Source organism: Balaenoptera musculus, chromosome 2, assembly GCF_009873245.2.
Source record: "Balaenoptera musculus isolate JJ_BM4_2016_0621 chromosome 2, mBalMus1.pri.v3, whole genome shotgun sequence".
NCBI lineage: Eukaryota > Metazoa > Chordata > Mammalia > Artiodactyla > Balaenopteridae > Balaenoptera > Balaenoptera musculus.
Genome location: NC_045786.1, coordinates 126,474,299 through 126,491,497, shown reverse-complemented (window position 1 = coordinate 126,491,497; position 17,199 = coordinate 126,474,299). Strand labels below are relative to the sequence as shown.

General features: G+C 43.9%; 1 protein-coding gene across 4 annotated transcripts in view; it reads left to right on the top strand.

The window, feature by feature from the left end:
- NIN (ninein) overlaps positions 1–17,199 on the top strand; it is a 105,760-nt gene that overhangs the window by 23,447 nt on the left and 65,114 nt on the right. For 3 of the 4 annotated variants that reach the window (XM_036842353.1, XM_036842355.1, XM_036842356.1), the window contains exon 5: positions 8,284–8,453. In XM_036842353.1, the coding sequence (XP_036698248.1) occupies positions 8,284–8,453 (170 nt within the window). Of the gene's footprint in view, positions 1–6,152; positions 6,243–6,827; positions 6,912–8,283; positions 8,454–17,199 lie in introns of all 4 variants that reach the window. The other variant, XM_036842352.1, reaches the window with a different exon arrangement.

Sequence of the window (17,199 nt, the reverse complement as noted above, 5' to 3'; positions counted from 1 at the left end):
ATTGTCTCCTAATATCTAAATGACATCTACATTTATGAGAAAGCTAGCTTTGTGTTTCTATAAAATTTCACCCAACATAAATTGACACTATAAGGGTCTGCTTCCTAAGGACAAATGCCCAGTATAGTTCATGCTTTCATATTCTTCTAATAAAAGACAGTTATATATAAATAATACAAAAACAAAGCTATAATAGGATGTCAGAGGAGATGGAATTAAGTCATTATTTACATAGTCTTGGGTTGTGCCATTTATAACATCTCTGCGGTACAGTGTCTTTATTTTTAAAATTAGAGGGTACGAACTAGATGATTTTCAGCATCTTTTTAACGCTGATGTGTATGATTCTAAGACTCTTAGGAGAGAGTTTTTTCCCTAAAACAACAATAGTAACAACAATAATACACAATGAAAAGTACTGAAATTCAGATAAGGTCAGAAGAATGGGTTGGGGATGTAGAGAGTCCTTTGTGAATTCCAAACTGATTAACATCACCGATGGCATAGCTCCCTCATGTCTATGTGTACAATTTAATTTTGAAATTATTTTCCTAGAATAAGAGAAGGACACCTTAATTATTAGTTACTTATTCAGTTTGCTATGGCTTTGGATGATAGGATTTTTATAATGGAAATGCTGGCACAGGCTCTAAGCTACATGGCACCAACATGCTGTCTGGATCTGTTCTCCAGAGATTTTGTCCTTGTTTGATGCATCTTACAGTAGATTTGTGTTCTGTAGTAGATGTTAGCATAATGCAGGAAGCTCTTTCTTTTCCTCGTGCGGTTAATGTAAAATACCTTTCCTTTGTTTATTTGGTGAGGGAAAACTCAGGTTTGGAAAAACCAAATCATTAGAAAAAAAGGCACGGCAGATGATTGTTTTTTTCTTTCTCTTTTTCTTTTTTTTTTTTTTTTTTTTTTTTTTTTTTTTGGTAATAAACATTACTAGTTCCAGAAACTGCCCTATTTCTAGTTATTTTCCTTATATTTGGGGAAGCTATAAATAAAATAAGCAAATATCTCTTCATTCACTCAGCAAGGCAGGTCTCATGGCCAGACAGTGGGCTAGATCCTGGTTTGCAGTGATTGAAGATTTGTGTTTGCAGCTGTATTCAGAGTTGAACTGAACTCTGGCTGAGGACCCTGTTTTTAGGAGATATACACAGATGGCCCAACAGGCATGTTCTCATGTCCTCTCTCTGGTTGAGTAAGGGCTTAGTCCTCGGTTCCTTTGGTATGTATGAGACGCTAACAGTGAGCACCAGAAAATTTCTTCAAAAATTAAAAGTAAGGTAAAATCACTACCACTAACCACCACCACTATCAAAAGAGGGTGTGAGGACCCATTTCCTAAGGTCAGAGGGAATTGGAAACACTCACGCCCACTGGTGGTCATGTAAAATGATAAAACCTTCCTAGACTTATGTAAAACAATAAGTACCATAAAAATGCCTTTGGCCAATCAATGCCACTCTCAGATTTTATGCTATGGAAATAATTATGGATGTGCATGAAGATGTGTGTGTAAGGATAGTCATTTAAAATAGTAAAAAAAAAAAAACAATAAAAAAACTATATATCTCAAGAATAAATATTTGACAGTGTATTTTGGTTAGGCAAATTATGATGTATCTGTGTAATCAAAGACTAAGCAACTATTCAGCTGTCCTATAGAAGAATACTTATTGTTATGATCTTACAAGGAGTAAAAAGGCACTCTTTTAAAAATATGTGTATGTGCAAAAAAGATACTCCTGTTATTTAAAATTAAATAAATAGGGCTGGTGAGAATTTTGATAATGAAACAGTTTGCTTGGGAGTTGTGCTGATGTAAGTTTATTTCAATTCCAGTGTATGAGAAGGTTTCCAAACTGGGGACATGAAAATGGTAGTTTTCTACAGGGAGTCTTAGAGAATTGGTGTCTCCTCTCGTGTCAGCCCATTGATGAAGGGAAAGGAGATGACAAGGAAGAGAAAATTAGGGCATGAATGAGATGGAGGCAGCTTCAGTTTCTGAGATGACAGACTGGATGTCGTCACTGTGTGTTCGCCAGTAATCTTACCCATGGCGACAAATGAGGTCAGGGAATCTACTGCAGGACTGGGGGCTGTGAGCCTCTCCCTGACTCTGCTCTGCTGGCTTTGAGCCACCGCTGACCCCCAGGAGTCTGGGTGGGAGGACACTATCCAGGGCAGGAGCTACCTGACAGAATAGTGACCTTGCCCCATGGAACTCCTGTTGTTTTCCCTTCCTCCAGATGAGGAGACCAAGCCTCAGGATGTTAGGTACTCCTCACCTTCATAAGGACAGAGGGTCCAGGTCTGTTTGAATTCAGAGCCCACAGGCTCTTTCCATGAAGCACTGCTGCCCTGGAAAGCATTCAGTCCAGCTGGGTAGGTGATTCTAACATGCAAAATGCTTTTAGAAAAATATGACCATGATCGTTATTAAATCGGGAGCTATCAACTGTGTGGGTTGCACTAAATTCATAGAAAAAAACGTTCCATGAAACTTGTGCCAAGCAGTTACTTGAAAGAGATGAGTTTTGAGTTGAGCCTTGAACGATGGGGAGGATTCAGTTAGGTGATAAGTGAATCTCTGCCTTTATCACCCAAATGGCTCAAGATGCAGGCAGGCTTCTCCTGGGAAGAAGGTTGGGGGACAATCACATCATCATTATCAACTCGAAGAGTTTTTCTTATTGACAGACCTTCACCTGCTCTAGGGCTTAGATAGACCATCTGATCAGACCAGTCAGCCCTGGGGCTTGCCAGACCCCACCCATCCACCATCCTCAGCACCCTGGCGGGGTGCTAACCTTCCCCTCGACGCCTCCCTTCCAGGCAAGGCTAATCAGAGCCACCTTATTACCTTTGTGCCCAGAAGCCCCTGTGTTCCTGCAGGAAACGTCACTCAGACTGGTAAGAATTGATGTGAAGACTGCTCCTAAAATTCTTTCATTGCATCCGGGGAGGACCTGAAAGCTCCAGTTGACATCTGCATCTCGTGTGAAGATTCTGGAAGAGAGGCGTGATTGGGGAGTGGGGTGCTAGTGGCTGGGAAGCAGCTGCCTTGGCAAGGGCTGTGTGCACACAAAGTGTCGGGGTGAGGAGCCTGCCTGCCGACGGTCCCTGCAGAGGCGGGGCACACTGGGAGGCAGAAGGAATGGCCGACAGTGTCCGAAGGCTTTCCGGGTGTCTTTTTTTATGTTGTTCATTCTCTCTTGGCTTCTCTTCTCCCCTCGTTTCCTTAGGACATCTCCCTCCCCATCCCTTCTTCTTTCCACTTCTCCAACTCACCTCCACCCTCCTCTCCTCTCCTTCTTGGCCCCTCACTCCATTCTCCTCCTGCCTGTTGGTCCCCAATCCATCAGTTTCTCCTGCTTCCCCTCCCCCCATCCCCACATAGGCCTCCAGCTCTCTGCCTGTCTTTTGACCCTCACCCCCTTCCCTTGTTGCTATTGGTCTCAATCTCTCTTTCTGTCTCCTTCTCTGTTGGTCTCCCCTTTGATTCGTTTCTTCCCTTTTCTCTTATTTAGTATCAGGTGTGGGTTTGCACTCTGTGTAAGCCCTGTGCAACGGTGCGTTCAGAGTAGGCGAGGAGGTGGGAGGTGCAGTGGGGCTGGTGGTGCTCATTTGCTGCGTGACTGCCTCTTCCAGGGAAGCTTCGTGGGGGGCTTGTCCTGAGGTTTACACCTGCTTCATTTTTGACTCCTTATTTTCAGAGGGGTTTCAGGAATCCCGTGAGTTCAGCAGAAATGTAGTATAGAGGGCCTCGGATGATCCCCCTGTGCCCAGGTCCTTTGGAAGGGGGTGGGGTCTCTGGGAATGATTTCCCAGGTTAACGAAATGGGGCAGGAAGGGAAGTAGAAAGCAAGGGGGTCTACATGAGCAATTCCAAAACAAGAAGATCAGCACCATAAAGGCAGGGCTTTCTTCTTCATCCTGGAGGTATCCTCAGTTCAGACAGGGAAGTTTGAATCAAAAAGTGATAAAACGGATTTCTCTGGTAGTCCAGTGGGTAAGACTCCGTGCTCCCAAAAAGTGATAAAATATCCATCTTATCCCTCAACAAGTACAACAGAATGCTTTGCCCATGGCAGGTGTCTGATAAATATAAGTTAAATGAATCCACCTAATACTGGAGTGCATTTCTGAAACTCTCCTTTAACTTCCCATGTATGTGCTGAGGATGGCACCTCATCCCATGTCCCTAAGCCTTGTGTTTTTCAAGAAAAGCATTGATGGAATAAATAGTGTTTAGGTTTTTGGGTAACGATTTCAGCTTCCTCTTGGGTCCTCATTGCTTTGCCTTTGGTCATTGGAAGAACTGAGTGTTCCAAGTGGCCATCCACGTCACACAGGTGGCTGGGGCAGTTCTGGGAGAGAGTACAGAGCGTGAACTGCCCTGCTCAGTTAGAGGGGGGAAGGGAGGGAGAGGCGGAGGCACAGGTGGGTGGCTGGTTGTTTTCCCTGCCTGCAGCTGGCCTGTTCCGAGTGGTCATTCTCATTAACATTGAATTTCAATTTTTCTTTTATTATAAGTGCAAGACCTTCTGGTCACAAGTCATGCATGTGCACTGTGGTTCATCCTGATTCTGGAAAGTGAACATTATCACACCTCTGGAGTTTCTCTTCTTGGTGCATCTCATTGTGAGCTCTCCAGGGGCTCCAGGAGTCTAAGACTCCTCTGGGCAGGCTGGGCTTGTCTGCTTTCCTTCAAAGCTCATTTGTATTTTTATGTAGTGATGCCAAATAGGGAAAATGGAAAACAGGAAAGAAGGGGAAATGGCTCAGAAGCTTGACAATCCAGGTAGAATCATAAATATACATTCAAGGAAATAAAATACTGAAAGTACAAGCAGTCCTTTTTATTTTGTTTTTTTTTTTTCCACTGGCATTTCATGTCCCTCCTTGGAGCTCATGATTGGTGCAGTTACTTACACTTATGTTAAAGGAAGCTGTATGTAAATAATTTCATTTCTTAATAAATTAAATAACCCTATATTATCTGGCATAGATAAAATTGTTCCAGGATAAACCCCTGAAATACATACATTACATCTGGATGTGCTCATAAAGTAAAGAAACTTTGCCCCAGGGCTGTGGTTTGGCAAGTCTTTGTTGGGCATGGTAAAGGAGGGGTAAGGCATTCTTTAATCTGGGGGAGCAAGAGTGTCTTGAAATCCCCACTAAGCCCTCCTGTTTGGTGAACTGCTGCTGTGCACTTGTAAAGCCCTGCTTGAGATTCATAAGGAGAACGCTGGAGTTTTCAAAGGCTTAGCACAACAATGGCTGTTGACCGTGAATGTTCTCTCTGGATCTCCTTACTTTTAATGTCTTTCTTCCCCTTCTTATCTTGTAAATACAATGAGGCTGATGCTCTAAATAAAAGAAGGCTGTATGAGTGTGTTCAAGTCTAAAATATAGCTATTTGTAATCGGTGTGATTAGTGTAATTCTTTATTGTATGGAAGTTTTGTGAAATTTCTTATGAGGAAACTTTAATGCCCCATTTTTTCCTTTGTGCTAATATCTTTATTCAAAAAGATTCTACATTTTAATAGATTTCTCTAGAAATTGACTTTGTGATGTATGTACATTCTGTGAAAGATATTAACTTCGAGTTTTAAGAATTAATTTAAAGTCCCTGGCAGTGCAAAAATAAGTAAGTGTATAAATAAACCAAAACTCCACAGGACCCCTAATGTTTCACAGTCTGTTATCTTTCATTGCTTAGAAAAAGAGCTATTTCAAATCTACCACTGCTCCCTACACAGCATGAAATATTTAGTAGTAAATAACTAGGGAACTATTTCATCCACAGGTGGATTTTGGATTAAATCACAGTGGGTTGTGTTTTTTTGTTTGTTTGTTTGTTTTAAGACTGTGGCTTTGCCCCACTGCTTTTTTTTCCTCTGAAAAAGTGCAGCATGCATTCAGAGTTCCTTTGCCACTTCCTTCCCCAGACCATGACTTATGTTCTCATACTGGGAAAATCCCACGTTCCATTTTCTGACGTTATACATTTTCCCTTTAATCTTTTCCAAACCCCCATCATCACTAATGGTGTATCTTGTTGTCTGCCACTAAAATTTAAGAATATGTAATAAATTAAGGATGGTTCTACATTGCCTTTTATCTGACTAGCATCTGTGGGTGTCAGCTGCCAACAAGTAGCTCGGGTGTCTGGGCCGCTCCTGAATGCTCACAAGCTGACACACTGTCTTCTGATAAAAGGTACCTTCAAATATGCATGCGACTTTCAATATAACTTTTGTATGCTTGAACACTTCCTGTAAGAGAATCGCTTGACCTAATAAAATGACTTGGCTGGGACTTTGAAAAAGCTGGATATAAATATTGCTAGAAATTATAGAGCAAGCATAAATACTTCACTCTGAGCTTTGCTGAGCATTTTCAGGATGTTTCTGACCACAATTGTGAAACCTAAGCTTATCCCAGAGGAAGGGCATGGGAGAGGGGAGGACAGAGTTAGTCACGCAGGATCACCAGTCCTCCCAGGGAGACTACAACGTAATAGCTACCCCCTAACATGGTTTCAGTGGTGATAAAGGAAGGGTTTTGTTCTTTTAGTTCTTATCTAATCAATTACCCTTGTTTTGATGATCTGTGTACAGCCCTCATCTAAAAATCTACATGTCTGAGTTCAGACATACCTTGTTAAGACTGTCATGTCCAAACAGAACACATATTATGTTCTCCAGAGAGATAGTATGTCCATGTGGGTGATAAGAACTGAAATCAAAGCATTGCCAGTCTTATATTTTAATGGAATATTTTGTTCTCCTAATTCTGTTCAAGGTGCTAAAAAAAAGTGTGTCTCTAAGCTGACATTTCTAATGAGTGAAGTATTTTATTGCTCTAAAGCTACCATTGTAGAGAAAGGTTAGTATGTGGTGGTGGTGGTGTTGGTGATGGTGGTGATGGTGGTGGTGGTGATGGTGGTGATGGTGGTGATGGTGGTGGTGATGTTGGTGGTGGTGATGGTGGCAGTGGTGGTGATGATGGTGGTGGTGGTGGTGGTGATGGTGGTGGTGCTGGTGGTGGTGGTGGTGGTGATGGTGGTGGTGGTGGTGGTGGTGGTGCTGGTGATGGTGGTGCTGGTGGTGGTGGTGGTGGTTATGGTGGTGATGGTGGTGGTGGTGGTGGTGGTGATGGTGGTGGTGGTGGTGGTGGTGATGATGGTGATGGTGGTGGTGGTGGTGATGGTGGTGGTGATGATGGTGGTGGTGATGGTGGTGGTGGTGATGGTGGTGGTGGTGGTGATGATGGTGTTGGTGGTGGTGATGGTGGTGATGGTGGTGGTGGTGGTGGTGGTGGTGATGGTGGTGATGGTGGTGGTGATGGTGGTGGTGGTGGTGGTGATGATGGTGATGGTGGTGGTGATGGTGGTGATGCTGGTGGTGGTGGTGGTGATGGTGGTGGTGGTGGTGTTGGTGGTGATGATGGTGGTGGTGGTGGTGGTGAAGGCTGAACCTGAGACATGTTCTGCTGAATGCTGAAGTCCTTCAGGGTCAAGAGATGACCTTCCCCTTATGCACATTCCTTTTATTTTGTACAACACGAAGCTCATGAAGAGAAAAGAACATAATATATTATTTTCTTAATGCAGTTTTGCATTTGCTATTCTATTCCACAGCTTTTAATTTTATAATGAGATCTTGATGACAAGTTTCATATGAGCAGTGAGCTCTCATTAATTGATTAGGATCCACTGTGTCAGTTTCTTTGTTCTGTCTTCCTGCTTGTCTGATGGATCAGAAAGTGGGATGGTTAACAAAGGACTCATTAAGGTACTAGAGGGGTGTGTTCCAGACTAATTGGTGTGAATGCTAACTTTACAGTACTGATAAGGTGTTCTTTTTATCACCATTTTCCAATGTGTCTCTGGTAGTATGATCCCTCCCTCTCCTGTTCCCTCTGTCTGCAAAACAGAGCTTAATAAACAGAAGAACAAATATGACCGCTTGCTTTGCCCTGATCTTAATTCCCTACTTTTATACAAATCCCTCACTGCTGGCTCCTCATCTCTCCCACCGTATGCTGAGATATACTCGGGGTGCTATAAATCATTCGGAATTAGAAGCTGTGCTCTGCATCTGACCTACTGGCTCATATACGCCCACGTCCACTGCAACTGGCAAACGGTGGTGGTTTATTTTGGGGCTGGTATAAGAGGCTGTGTCCGAAGGCTGTGTGTCAGATAGGGGCTGAGATTGTCATGTAATGTGGCCTCAACTCTTGTCTCCTTGCCCAGACTGCACTCTCGAAGCTCAGCCCAAATATGTTAGAGGTGGGAAGCGTTACGGACGAAGGTCCTTACCTGAGTTTCAAGGATCCGTGGAGGAATTTGCGGAGGTGACAGTAATTGAGCCACTCGATGAAGAAGCAAGGCCTTCACACATCCCAGCCAGCGACCGCAGTGAGGTAAGAAATTGGACAGGCGTATCCTTCTGGATCACAGGTGTGGATACCCGTGGATAGCCACATCACCGTGGTGCAGAGACAGGAGAACTGAGGGGTTTATGGCTTTTCTCAGCCATTTTTTCAACTACTTGCTAATCTTATTACTTGCCTTTTGGATATATGTGACTACTTTTTCTATTGTTTATATGTTTCATCTGTTTCAACTTTTGGAGAGCTGACCTTTCTGTGCATGCTTTATGTTTATACATTTTTGAATTCAGTTATTTTTATACTATCTGAGGTCTGCCCCTTGTAGCTCTTCTTGGGAATATCTCTCTCCTCCACAGCACTGTTATTTTTAGTTATGTAAAAAAGCTAACCAACTCCTTCCCCCCAAACTATAAGACAGCCGCCGTGACAGGTAAGAAATGAAAGCCGTGTGTTTAGGCATTTCAGGAGCCAGCATCTTATCTTTTGTGGTGGGGTAAAGCAGCTTTGCAACTTCATCCTTGTCCCAGGGCTCAGCAGTTACCAGGGTTCTTAGTGGTTCTGTCCCACCTGGCATGTCCCACCTGGCATGTCCCAGCAGTCAGAGATTACCCTGCCTCCCTCATCTCCCTTCTTTCCATTTGACACGGTGCTATAATCTACCAATAAAGGAGAAGCAGTGACATTTTCTTGTTTCTTTCTTTGCAGCTCATTTACCAGCATACCATTTATAGAACATGATTGAAAGTGCCATGCTGAGCAAGCTCTAAATATTTCTTGTAAATCCCAGCTCAGACTGGGGATGCAGATATTTCAGATGCTCATATAAGCTGGGAAAGAGACAAAGTGCCTCAAGTTTCTTAAAGTAGTCTGTAGATCGTAGGTTGATGGGGGAGGATGAGTGTTTGTTGCTGTCTCAAGTCCATGTTCAGCTTGCTGAAATCTACAAGAAGCTTGCTCCAATAATGTCCCCAGCAGTCAGACATCTGGCATCTTCACAAACCCAAAGGTACCCACAAACCCCACAAACTCAAAGGTAACTGGAAAGAGCTCAGGTATTGAGCAAAAATGAAAACAACCGCAAGTACTGCAATTTAGAAGACACGTGACTGGTCTGCTGATCAGATCACCTTTTTTTAAAATCAAGTGATACCTATGCTCACAATAGAAGTGAAGGAGCACTGGTAGAAATGTGAGCGAGAAGAGAGGAAGAAAAGCAGCTAGAGGAGATGAGGGAGATAGAAACCACAAAAATGGTGTGAGTAGTGCGGGTGAGAAGTGACAGCTGAAAACAGAAAGACCATGAGAAGCAAGAAGGAAAACATCGCCTAGAACATCACAGCACTGGGGACCAGTGGGTCTGGGGCAGAGGCTACTTCCCATCTTGGTTCAGTCGGTTTTAGACCCTCTCTTGGGTCCCTTTGAGAATTTAGATAGGGCCCTTTCCCCAGTAAAACACATAGACTCACATGCACAAAAGTGTTATATGTACTATTTCAGGGAGGCAAGTAATTTGCGTACTTCAGTTATTGCAGTGTTCATAATATCTTGCTATCAGGAAGGGTATCATTTTATAACATTAAATCTGTTTCATAACCCTAAATAGTGTGGAATGTATCTGAGACATTTCTCTATGAAAAAATGGTTAAAATAGGTCTCAACACTTTACGGGGGAAGCTTTTCTTATATAGAAAACACCTTTAAGTCTAGTATCTCCTTTCTCCAACTGTTTTCAATACCTGAGGCACTGTTACTTGGTGCTAACAAATTAAATGGTTGCTTGTTTTTTTGAGAAGATAGTTTCTAGTTACCACCTGGGGATACTCAGAAATGTTCTTGGGCAGAGCTGAGTTTGTTGCTGGCAGGATATTTCTTATATCCTTATTTAATCTTATTTACTGATTTCCAGGGAGATTTACTGTTTAAAAAGTGAGGCTTTGGTTTTATGAGTAAATAAAATGAAGGGTTGAGGCCTGAGTCTGGGCAAAATCTTGCTGCTTTTGTCTTAGTGAAAGGGTATGTTGGGAGAATCATTTCACCCCCAATGAACTTCAGCTTCCCTAACTCCTCCAGAAACCTCTTAGGTGTGACCTTTTGACGGTATACATAGAAGCTTTAGTGTAACGACCCACCATCAATAGAGAGCAAATAGAGTGCTGTAGAGAGTCATTTATCTCTGTGTATGCTCTCCTCAAGGACTCTACTGACTTGACTTTGAGAGTCTGTTATACCCCAACCAGAAAGCCTATAGTAGAATCAGATAACACGTTTTTACCTCCTCCCTTTTTTTTTTTTTTTTTTTATTGTATTTAATTTATTTATTTTTGGCTGCATTGGGTCTTCATTGCTGTGGGCTCTCTCTAGTTGTGGTGAGGGGGGGCTACTCTTCACTGCGGTGCGCGGGCTTCTCATTGCAGTGGCTTCTCTTGTTCTGGAGCACGGGCTCTAGGCGCGTGGGCTTCAGTAGGTGTGGCAGGCGGGCTCAGTAGTTGTGGCGCACGGGCTTAGTTGTTCCGCGGCATGTGGGATCTTCCCGGACCAGGGCTTGAACCCGTGTCCCTTGCATTGCCAGGCGGATTCTTAACCACTGTGCCACCAGGGAAGCCCCTCCCTTTTTTTTTAATTGCTGAAAGTGGACTCAAACCAAAGTTCATCCAGCTACTTTCTTGCCTAAAAATGAAGTGTTTTGCGAGCTGAATGGAGCCTGTTAGTTTTCAAGTTGATTCATCACTTTACAAAGTTAATAGAATCATGTGTGATGTTTTTGATGTCCCTCTGGGCAGTAAGAAGGGCCAGCCTCAGCTTCATGCAGTAACCATGGCCATGGGTCACATGCGCTGCCCTCATGGGCTGTGGCATAGTTTCTTCAGCGTCGGTCTTGTTGCATCCTGTTGTGTCAAGATAGCGCTCCTGTTTCCTGGCCAGTTTTTGCAGTAGCCTCAGCAGTTGAGGGCCACTCAGTTGGCCAACACAGTTCACGCTCTGGGCAGCATGGCCTTGCTCTAGAAACCCTCCTCCCTTCTACAGAAGCTGTCTAGGGCTCAGCAGAGTGCCAGGTCATCTTCCCTATTCTAGAGTGGCCCTCAGGTGGGGAAGATGAGGAGAGCAAGATTCTCAATGAACTGTGGGATTGATTTATTCTTAACTTACAAGGGGTTCAGAACCTGTCAGGAGTTCTTTATTGTACTTCTGGCTTTTTTTCTCCCTTTTGGTTGCTTCAGCCCCATTTGTCTCCTGCCCGTGAGTGTTAAAAATGTCTTCCTTGGGTGTGTTTGTTATCAGGGACTCGTACCTCATCTCAGTGCGGCTGGGCAGTATTGAAGGTGGGAGGGGGCTGGGTCTCCCTTGACATGAATATTTCATGAGGAGTAGTGAGATGGGGAGCTGGAGACGAGCCTTCTAGGTTTGATTGTGGGTTTCTTTCGACTCCTGGGTCCTGGCTCAGGGGTTCCTAGCTTGCCCTTAGATTGCAGTTTCTCCTGTCCTCAGACAGGCCTCATTTTTCCTGAAGACCAAAGGACCTGAATCTGTTGTCAGAAGTTCTATGGAGGAGAAGTCTGGCTGTTGCTACCCAACAGGAGACTAATTTCAGCCCTAAGATGAATCAAGTAATTATCTCATTTATCTGAGGACTTGGGAGGGGTGCAATGCAATGGAATGGTGTCACAAGCCACCTATAAAAGCTGTCCTCAGGGTGGCTCGCTTCCTTCTAGGAACTCATCCTGTAGGGATATGTGAGCAGACAGTCATCTGAAGGGATAAAAGAGTAATCCCTTCCCTGCTTCCCTCTGGGGTTGTTCAAGAGTTGGGGAATTGCTAAGAGTGGACATTTCATTCCTAGGCTCCTGGACTAGTGGTTCACAGTGTTCTTTATGCATCCTTGTTTGGAAGGCCTTCTCCCACATGTACAACAAATTTTTATTTATTTATTTATTTATTTATTTATTTTTTATTTTGGGCTGTGTTGGGCCTTTGTTGCTGTGCACGGGCTTTGTCTAGTTGCGGCGAGCAGGGGCTACTCTTCATTGTGGTGCGTGGGCTCTAGGCTCGCGGGCTTCAGTAGTTGTGGCACGCGGGCTCAGTAGTTGTGGCTTGCGAGCTCTAGAGCGCAGGCTCAGTAGTTGTGGCACACGGGCTTAGTTGCTTCGCAGCATGTGGGATCTTCCCAGACCAGGGCTCGAACCTGTGTCCCTGCATTGGCAGGCAGATTCTTAGCCACTGTGCCACCAGGGAAGCCCATGTACAACAAATTTAAAGGTAATTCTCAGTAGTCATGATTCTCTGTAGTCTACTTATAACTCCACCTTTTCCCTCTCATCCAAGAAAACAGAAATGCAGGCAAGTAAGAGTGATGCTATTGTAGAGATTGCTTTCAAGCACCTAAATTTTTTAACGTAAGTTCCATGTGAAGATCCAGGCTTCTTTAGTTACAGCAATTTGGAACTCCCCCCATGACCATTCATGGTGCACCATTGTGATGCCTTGGGTGAGAACCCATGTTGTGACTGCGGGATCACAAGTGCTTCACACTTTGGCCTTATCCCCTGAATAGAATATATAAGTATTAACCTTGTTATGAGGTTGTGTTCGACTTTTGTTTCAGTCCACGTGTTAAAGCCCTAACATAAATTGTAAACATTTTAATCATCTCCACCCTCCCCTCCCCCCAGCTTTATTCAGGCAATTTGATTCTTTCCTGATGAAACAGAAAATATCTAACCTAACTATTAAGTGTGTCTCCCCAACCAAGTTTACTTTACAAGGCCATAAAGCCTTTGCACAGGGAAAGACCACTGTAATCTTGCTAAGTTTTCAGCAGTAAAATGTGTGTTTCAGAATTTCATTTAGAAACCCTGAAGCAAAATGTGCTAGTTCATAAGTGACAGGTGGGTTCCACTGTCCAGCTGAAATGTGCATTCACCTTCCAGTTTAGTGTGTTTACCTGGCAAATGGATCCCTTGGGAGTCTGACCTCTCATCTGGGGTGGTATTGAAAGGAAAGTGGTGATTTTTCTGTTTGTGGGATCATTTTCACTCAAGGCAATTCAGTTGGACATTCTATTCTGAATTAATCCAGACTAACAAAGGGCACATTCTTGAGTTTTTAGATTCTGAAGAGTATATATTCCCGCCCCCCATATATGCATATATGCAGTGGCTACTGAACTGACCTTGAATTTTATAAGGGTTTCTTCTAAGGGTAGCTGGAAGTTGGAGAGAAAAACAAAACTAATTCTTGGTTTTATTCTGCATTACTCAGATGTGGTAGGAAAGGTTGACAATGAATACAATTGGGGCAGGGCCACTTTGCTTTCTGCCCTTGTTCAAAACAGGGGACACCTTGTTAACTGTTTTCCTCCACAGGGAATAAATTGGGCCTAGTAAGATTCTTATCAAGAGCCAGAGGCTTTATTTAAACAATGATTTCTTCAACTGTAGACAATAGTAGTGTAAGCCAAAACCGTGCAGTTTAAGTGAGGACCTGAGAGAAAAGTTAAAGCCAATTGCTTCATTCAGCGGAGAATGGACAAGCAGATCAAGCCCTTGTGTCGGACTGTGAGGGTAGGAGGATGAGTGGTCGTTATTTAAAAACAAAAACAGAAACACGAAGAACCCCCAAACTGATTTTACTACCCTCCATAAAATCAATCTTCTTCCAGAAGTGTGAAACTGACTTGTGTCCCCCTTATGTTCATTTTCATATATGCATAACTTTGCGGTTGAACTTCATAAATTATTCATTTACATTGTATAGAGTAAATATTTAATTCTGGAGCAAACTTCTTAATGACTGAGAGAAGTTTTTCTAAGAGCTTTTGTAGTTGAAATGCACCTATTTTCCAATTACTCGCCCGTTACATTTTTTGTTCTAGTCTTTGACAAAGTAAGCAGTTTCATTACTGATGCCATTCGTTTCCATCAAATAATATGACATCATCAGGATAGGTTTTTTATTAATGGAATTCCAGTGTTTCCCTTTATATTTCTTGAGTATTATTAGATCATCTTCGGCTATTCTCAGAGATGAAACACTCATTCAAGATGCAACTATAAATCACTTGAAAGTGATATAAAGAAGCCCCTTCAAAGCTAATGAGATGTTTTCATTCTAACACAGATTCAGCTTTCAGACTTTCAGGCTTTGCTGTTCTGGTAAGTCCTCCTGACTTGATCCCAGAGGAAATTCCCTTGGAGTCTAGCCCTCATTCTCACCTCCTTGCAGGTCAACAATTTCTAATATTTATTTTCTAACTAGAAAATAAAATAGACAACACATCAAAAATTAACAAGTTAATTTTAATGATAATAGTAACATTTTCCAACTATACCATTAAGTATTTTTCAAATAGGAGAGCGGTATTCACTATCTGTTGAGAGCAACTCTGATAAGCAGGATACCACAAGCAGATGTATGAAAGAATCCCTTTCCTTTAAGGACTTTAAAATCCAGTGAAACAAAACCAGTCCCCAACCTTGGTAGAAGAGGCTTAAGGCTCGGATTCCTTTAAATTCAGCATTTCTTCACACTGGCAGTACTGAAGGCTGTTTGGCACTGTAGCAGGACTCACCTAAATGTGTGTGCATTTAAAAATCATACATTAATTCTTGTTATCCTCAACACTTACTTGTAGCTTTTAACTGCTTTTAAAGATAAAGGAACTGATTTGCATTCTAGTCATGACAGCCCTGCAACGGAGCCCTGGGTTCAGAATAGAGAGATTGGGAGCGGGGCTGTCAGGCCCCCTTTCATCGCCCCTTTGCCTTCCTTCAGATGCGGGAGAGGTGGAGATGAAGTCCTAAGAAGCGTGTCCCTGCAGGAACAGTAGCCAGCCTTGCTGGGTGCACTTAGCTTCCAGTACCTGCCCAGAGCACGGGCTTTATCAGTATTTAGGATTGTTAGTTAAATATGCGATAGATGCTGTGTTTTCAGAAGTCCTAACTAAGGTTTCCATCATAAGTATCTCCCAAACTGATCCTGTTTTTCTGCAGAGACTTCCTGTGCTTACTTAAGTGTGCTGCTCTTGTAAAATAGACACTACGGCTCAGTGTGCTGGGGGAGCTTTTTTGCTTTAATAAATTTCTTTTCTCTTCTCTTTGGGCTTGCAAGACTTTCCCTTTTCCAAAAAAAAAAAAAAAAAATCTGCTTAAGGCTGCTGAGATCAGTTCAGCAACCTCTGCTGGGAAAGAATAGCCCCGTGTGTGCCCCCCCCCCCCGTAATCGCTTTAATTAGCCGAACATTCTGAGGGGCACAGAGGTCTGCGCCGGAGCAGATGGCTGGTGGGTCTGCGGCTGGGCCCTTGTGGGCAGGGGCTGCACCAGACCCGCAGGCTGCAGATGCTGGCCCGGCCTCGGGGCTGGAAGCCCCGGGATCCAAGAGGCTCGGGCCATCTGTTCCGCCGTCCAGCGAAGCAGGTGTCCCTCCAAAGAAAGCATTCCTGAAAGCAGTGCAGCCCACAGGTGCAGGGAACCTTCGTCCAGCTGTAGGGCAGCCCGAGAGCTGACCACAGTGGCCAGCGTGACTGAGACGCACAGCCCACGGCGGGGGGCGGGGGGGACTCCCTTTGTCTGCCTACCTGGCGGTGCAGGGCACTTCTTTCTGCAGCAGCCATTTTAGGACCGGGCAACCTCTGACCGTCTCCCCTCTGTCCGCTCTCACGGGGCCTGTTGGCCAGCTCACATGGCATGGTGGGCCCTGCCAGATGTGGCCACCCAGGGGACACTGTCCACAGCGCGGAGGGCCCCGGGGGAGGCCCTGCTCCTACACTGAATCAAAAGTTGATTGCTTAAAAAAAAAAAAAAAAAAAAAGTTGATTGCTTCATCACAACTAACACACTCAAAGCTGGAGTTTCTAGAGTTTCTTCTGGGTTTGTTCTTAAAGCTGACACTGGTCTGTCTGCTGTTTCTTTCCTCTGCCCTTGTCCTAGTGTTGAACACCCAGGTAGTAGGAATAGTAATTATAGAATTTATTTGCTTAACAGACAGCACTTAATTTGCAGCAGGCACTGTTTCAAGTGCTTTCCAAATACTAGCACACCCTCGTAGGTAGGTATTATTCACTTACCCCTGAGGAAACTGAGGCACACAGGGATTAAGTAACTTGCCCAAGCTTGCACAGCCAGTAAGTGAAGAGTCCGGCTCTGGAGTCTAAACCCTCAGCCACTTCATTGTTCTGGCTGAAACAATAACAAGAGCTAACGTTTCCTAAGAGCCAGGCATATGCCTCCGTGTCCCTATCAGGTGGGTCACTCCCACTTTGCAGATGAAGTAAGGTATCGAGGGGTCACACAAAGTGGCAGGGCCAGACTTAACCCCGGCAGTCTCCCCCGGCTACCATTTTGCCTCCGGAGTCAGGAATTGCTGAATGATTTTTTAAAATGTATTAATATCCATTCTTTCTCCAGTGAGAGGCTACATAAGATTTCAAAGGAAGAAGTTGAAAATCCTTTTTTATGAATAGTACGGAGAACACATCCCAGCAATTGCCACCCCCTTCCTCTCCCACTTTTCCAGAGATGTTCGTGATTACCTCCCTTCCAGTACTCATGGCTGATCTGTGTCTAGAGGCCACCTGCCAGGCTTTCACTGTGCTGGGTAAACCGTCAGCAATTAAAAGACCTTGTTCCAGAGTGATGCCTCCTTTTATTGGTGGTGTTCCAGTAGCCGAATGATCAAATCCCCCCCAACCTTCTAACCTGCCTTCCCTTCCCTCTCCCCCTGCTTTTTAATTGGAACTACTGGCCGCAGGCAGTGAGAATGAAAATAAAAGAGCTGTGAGTG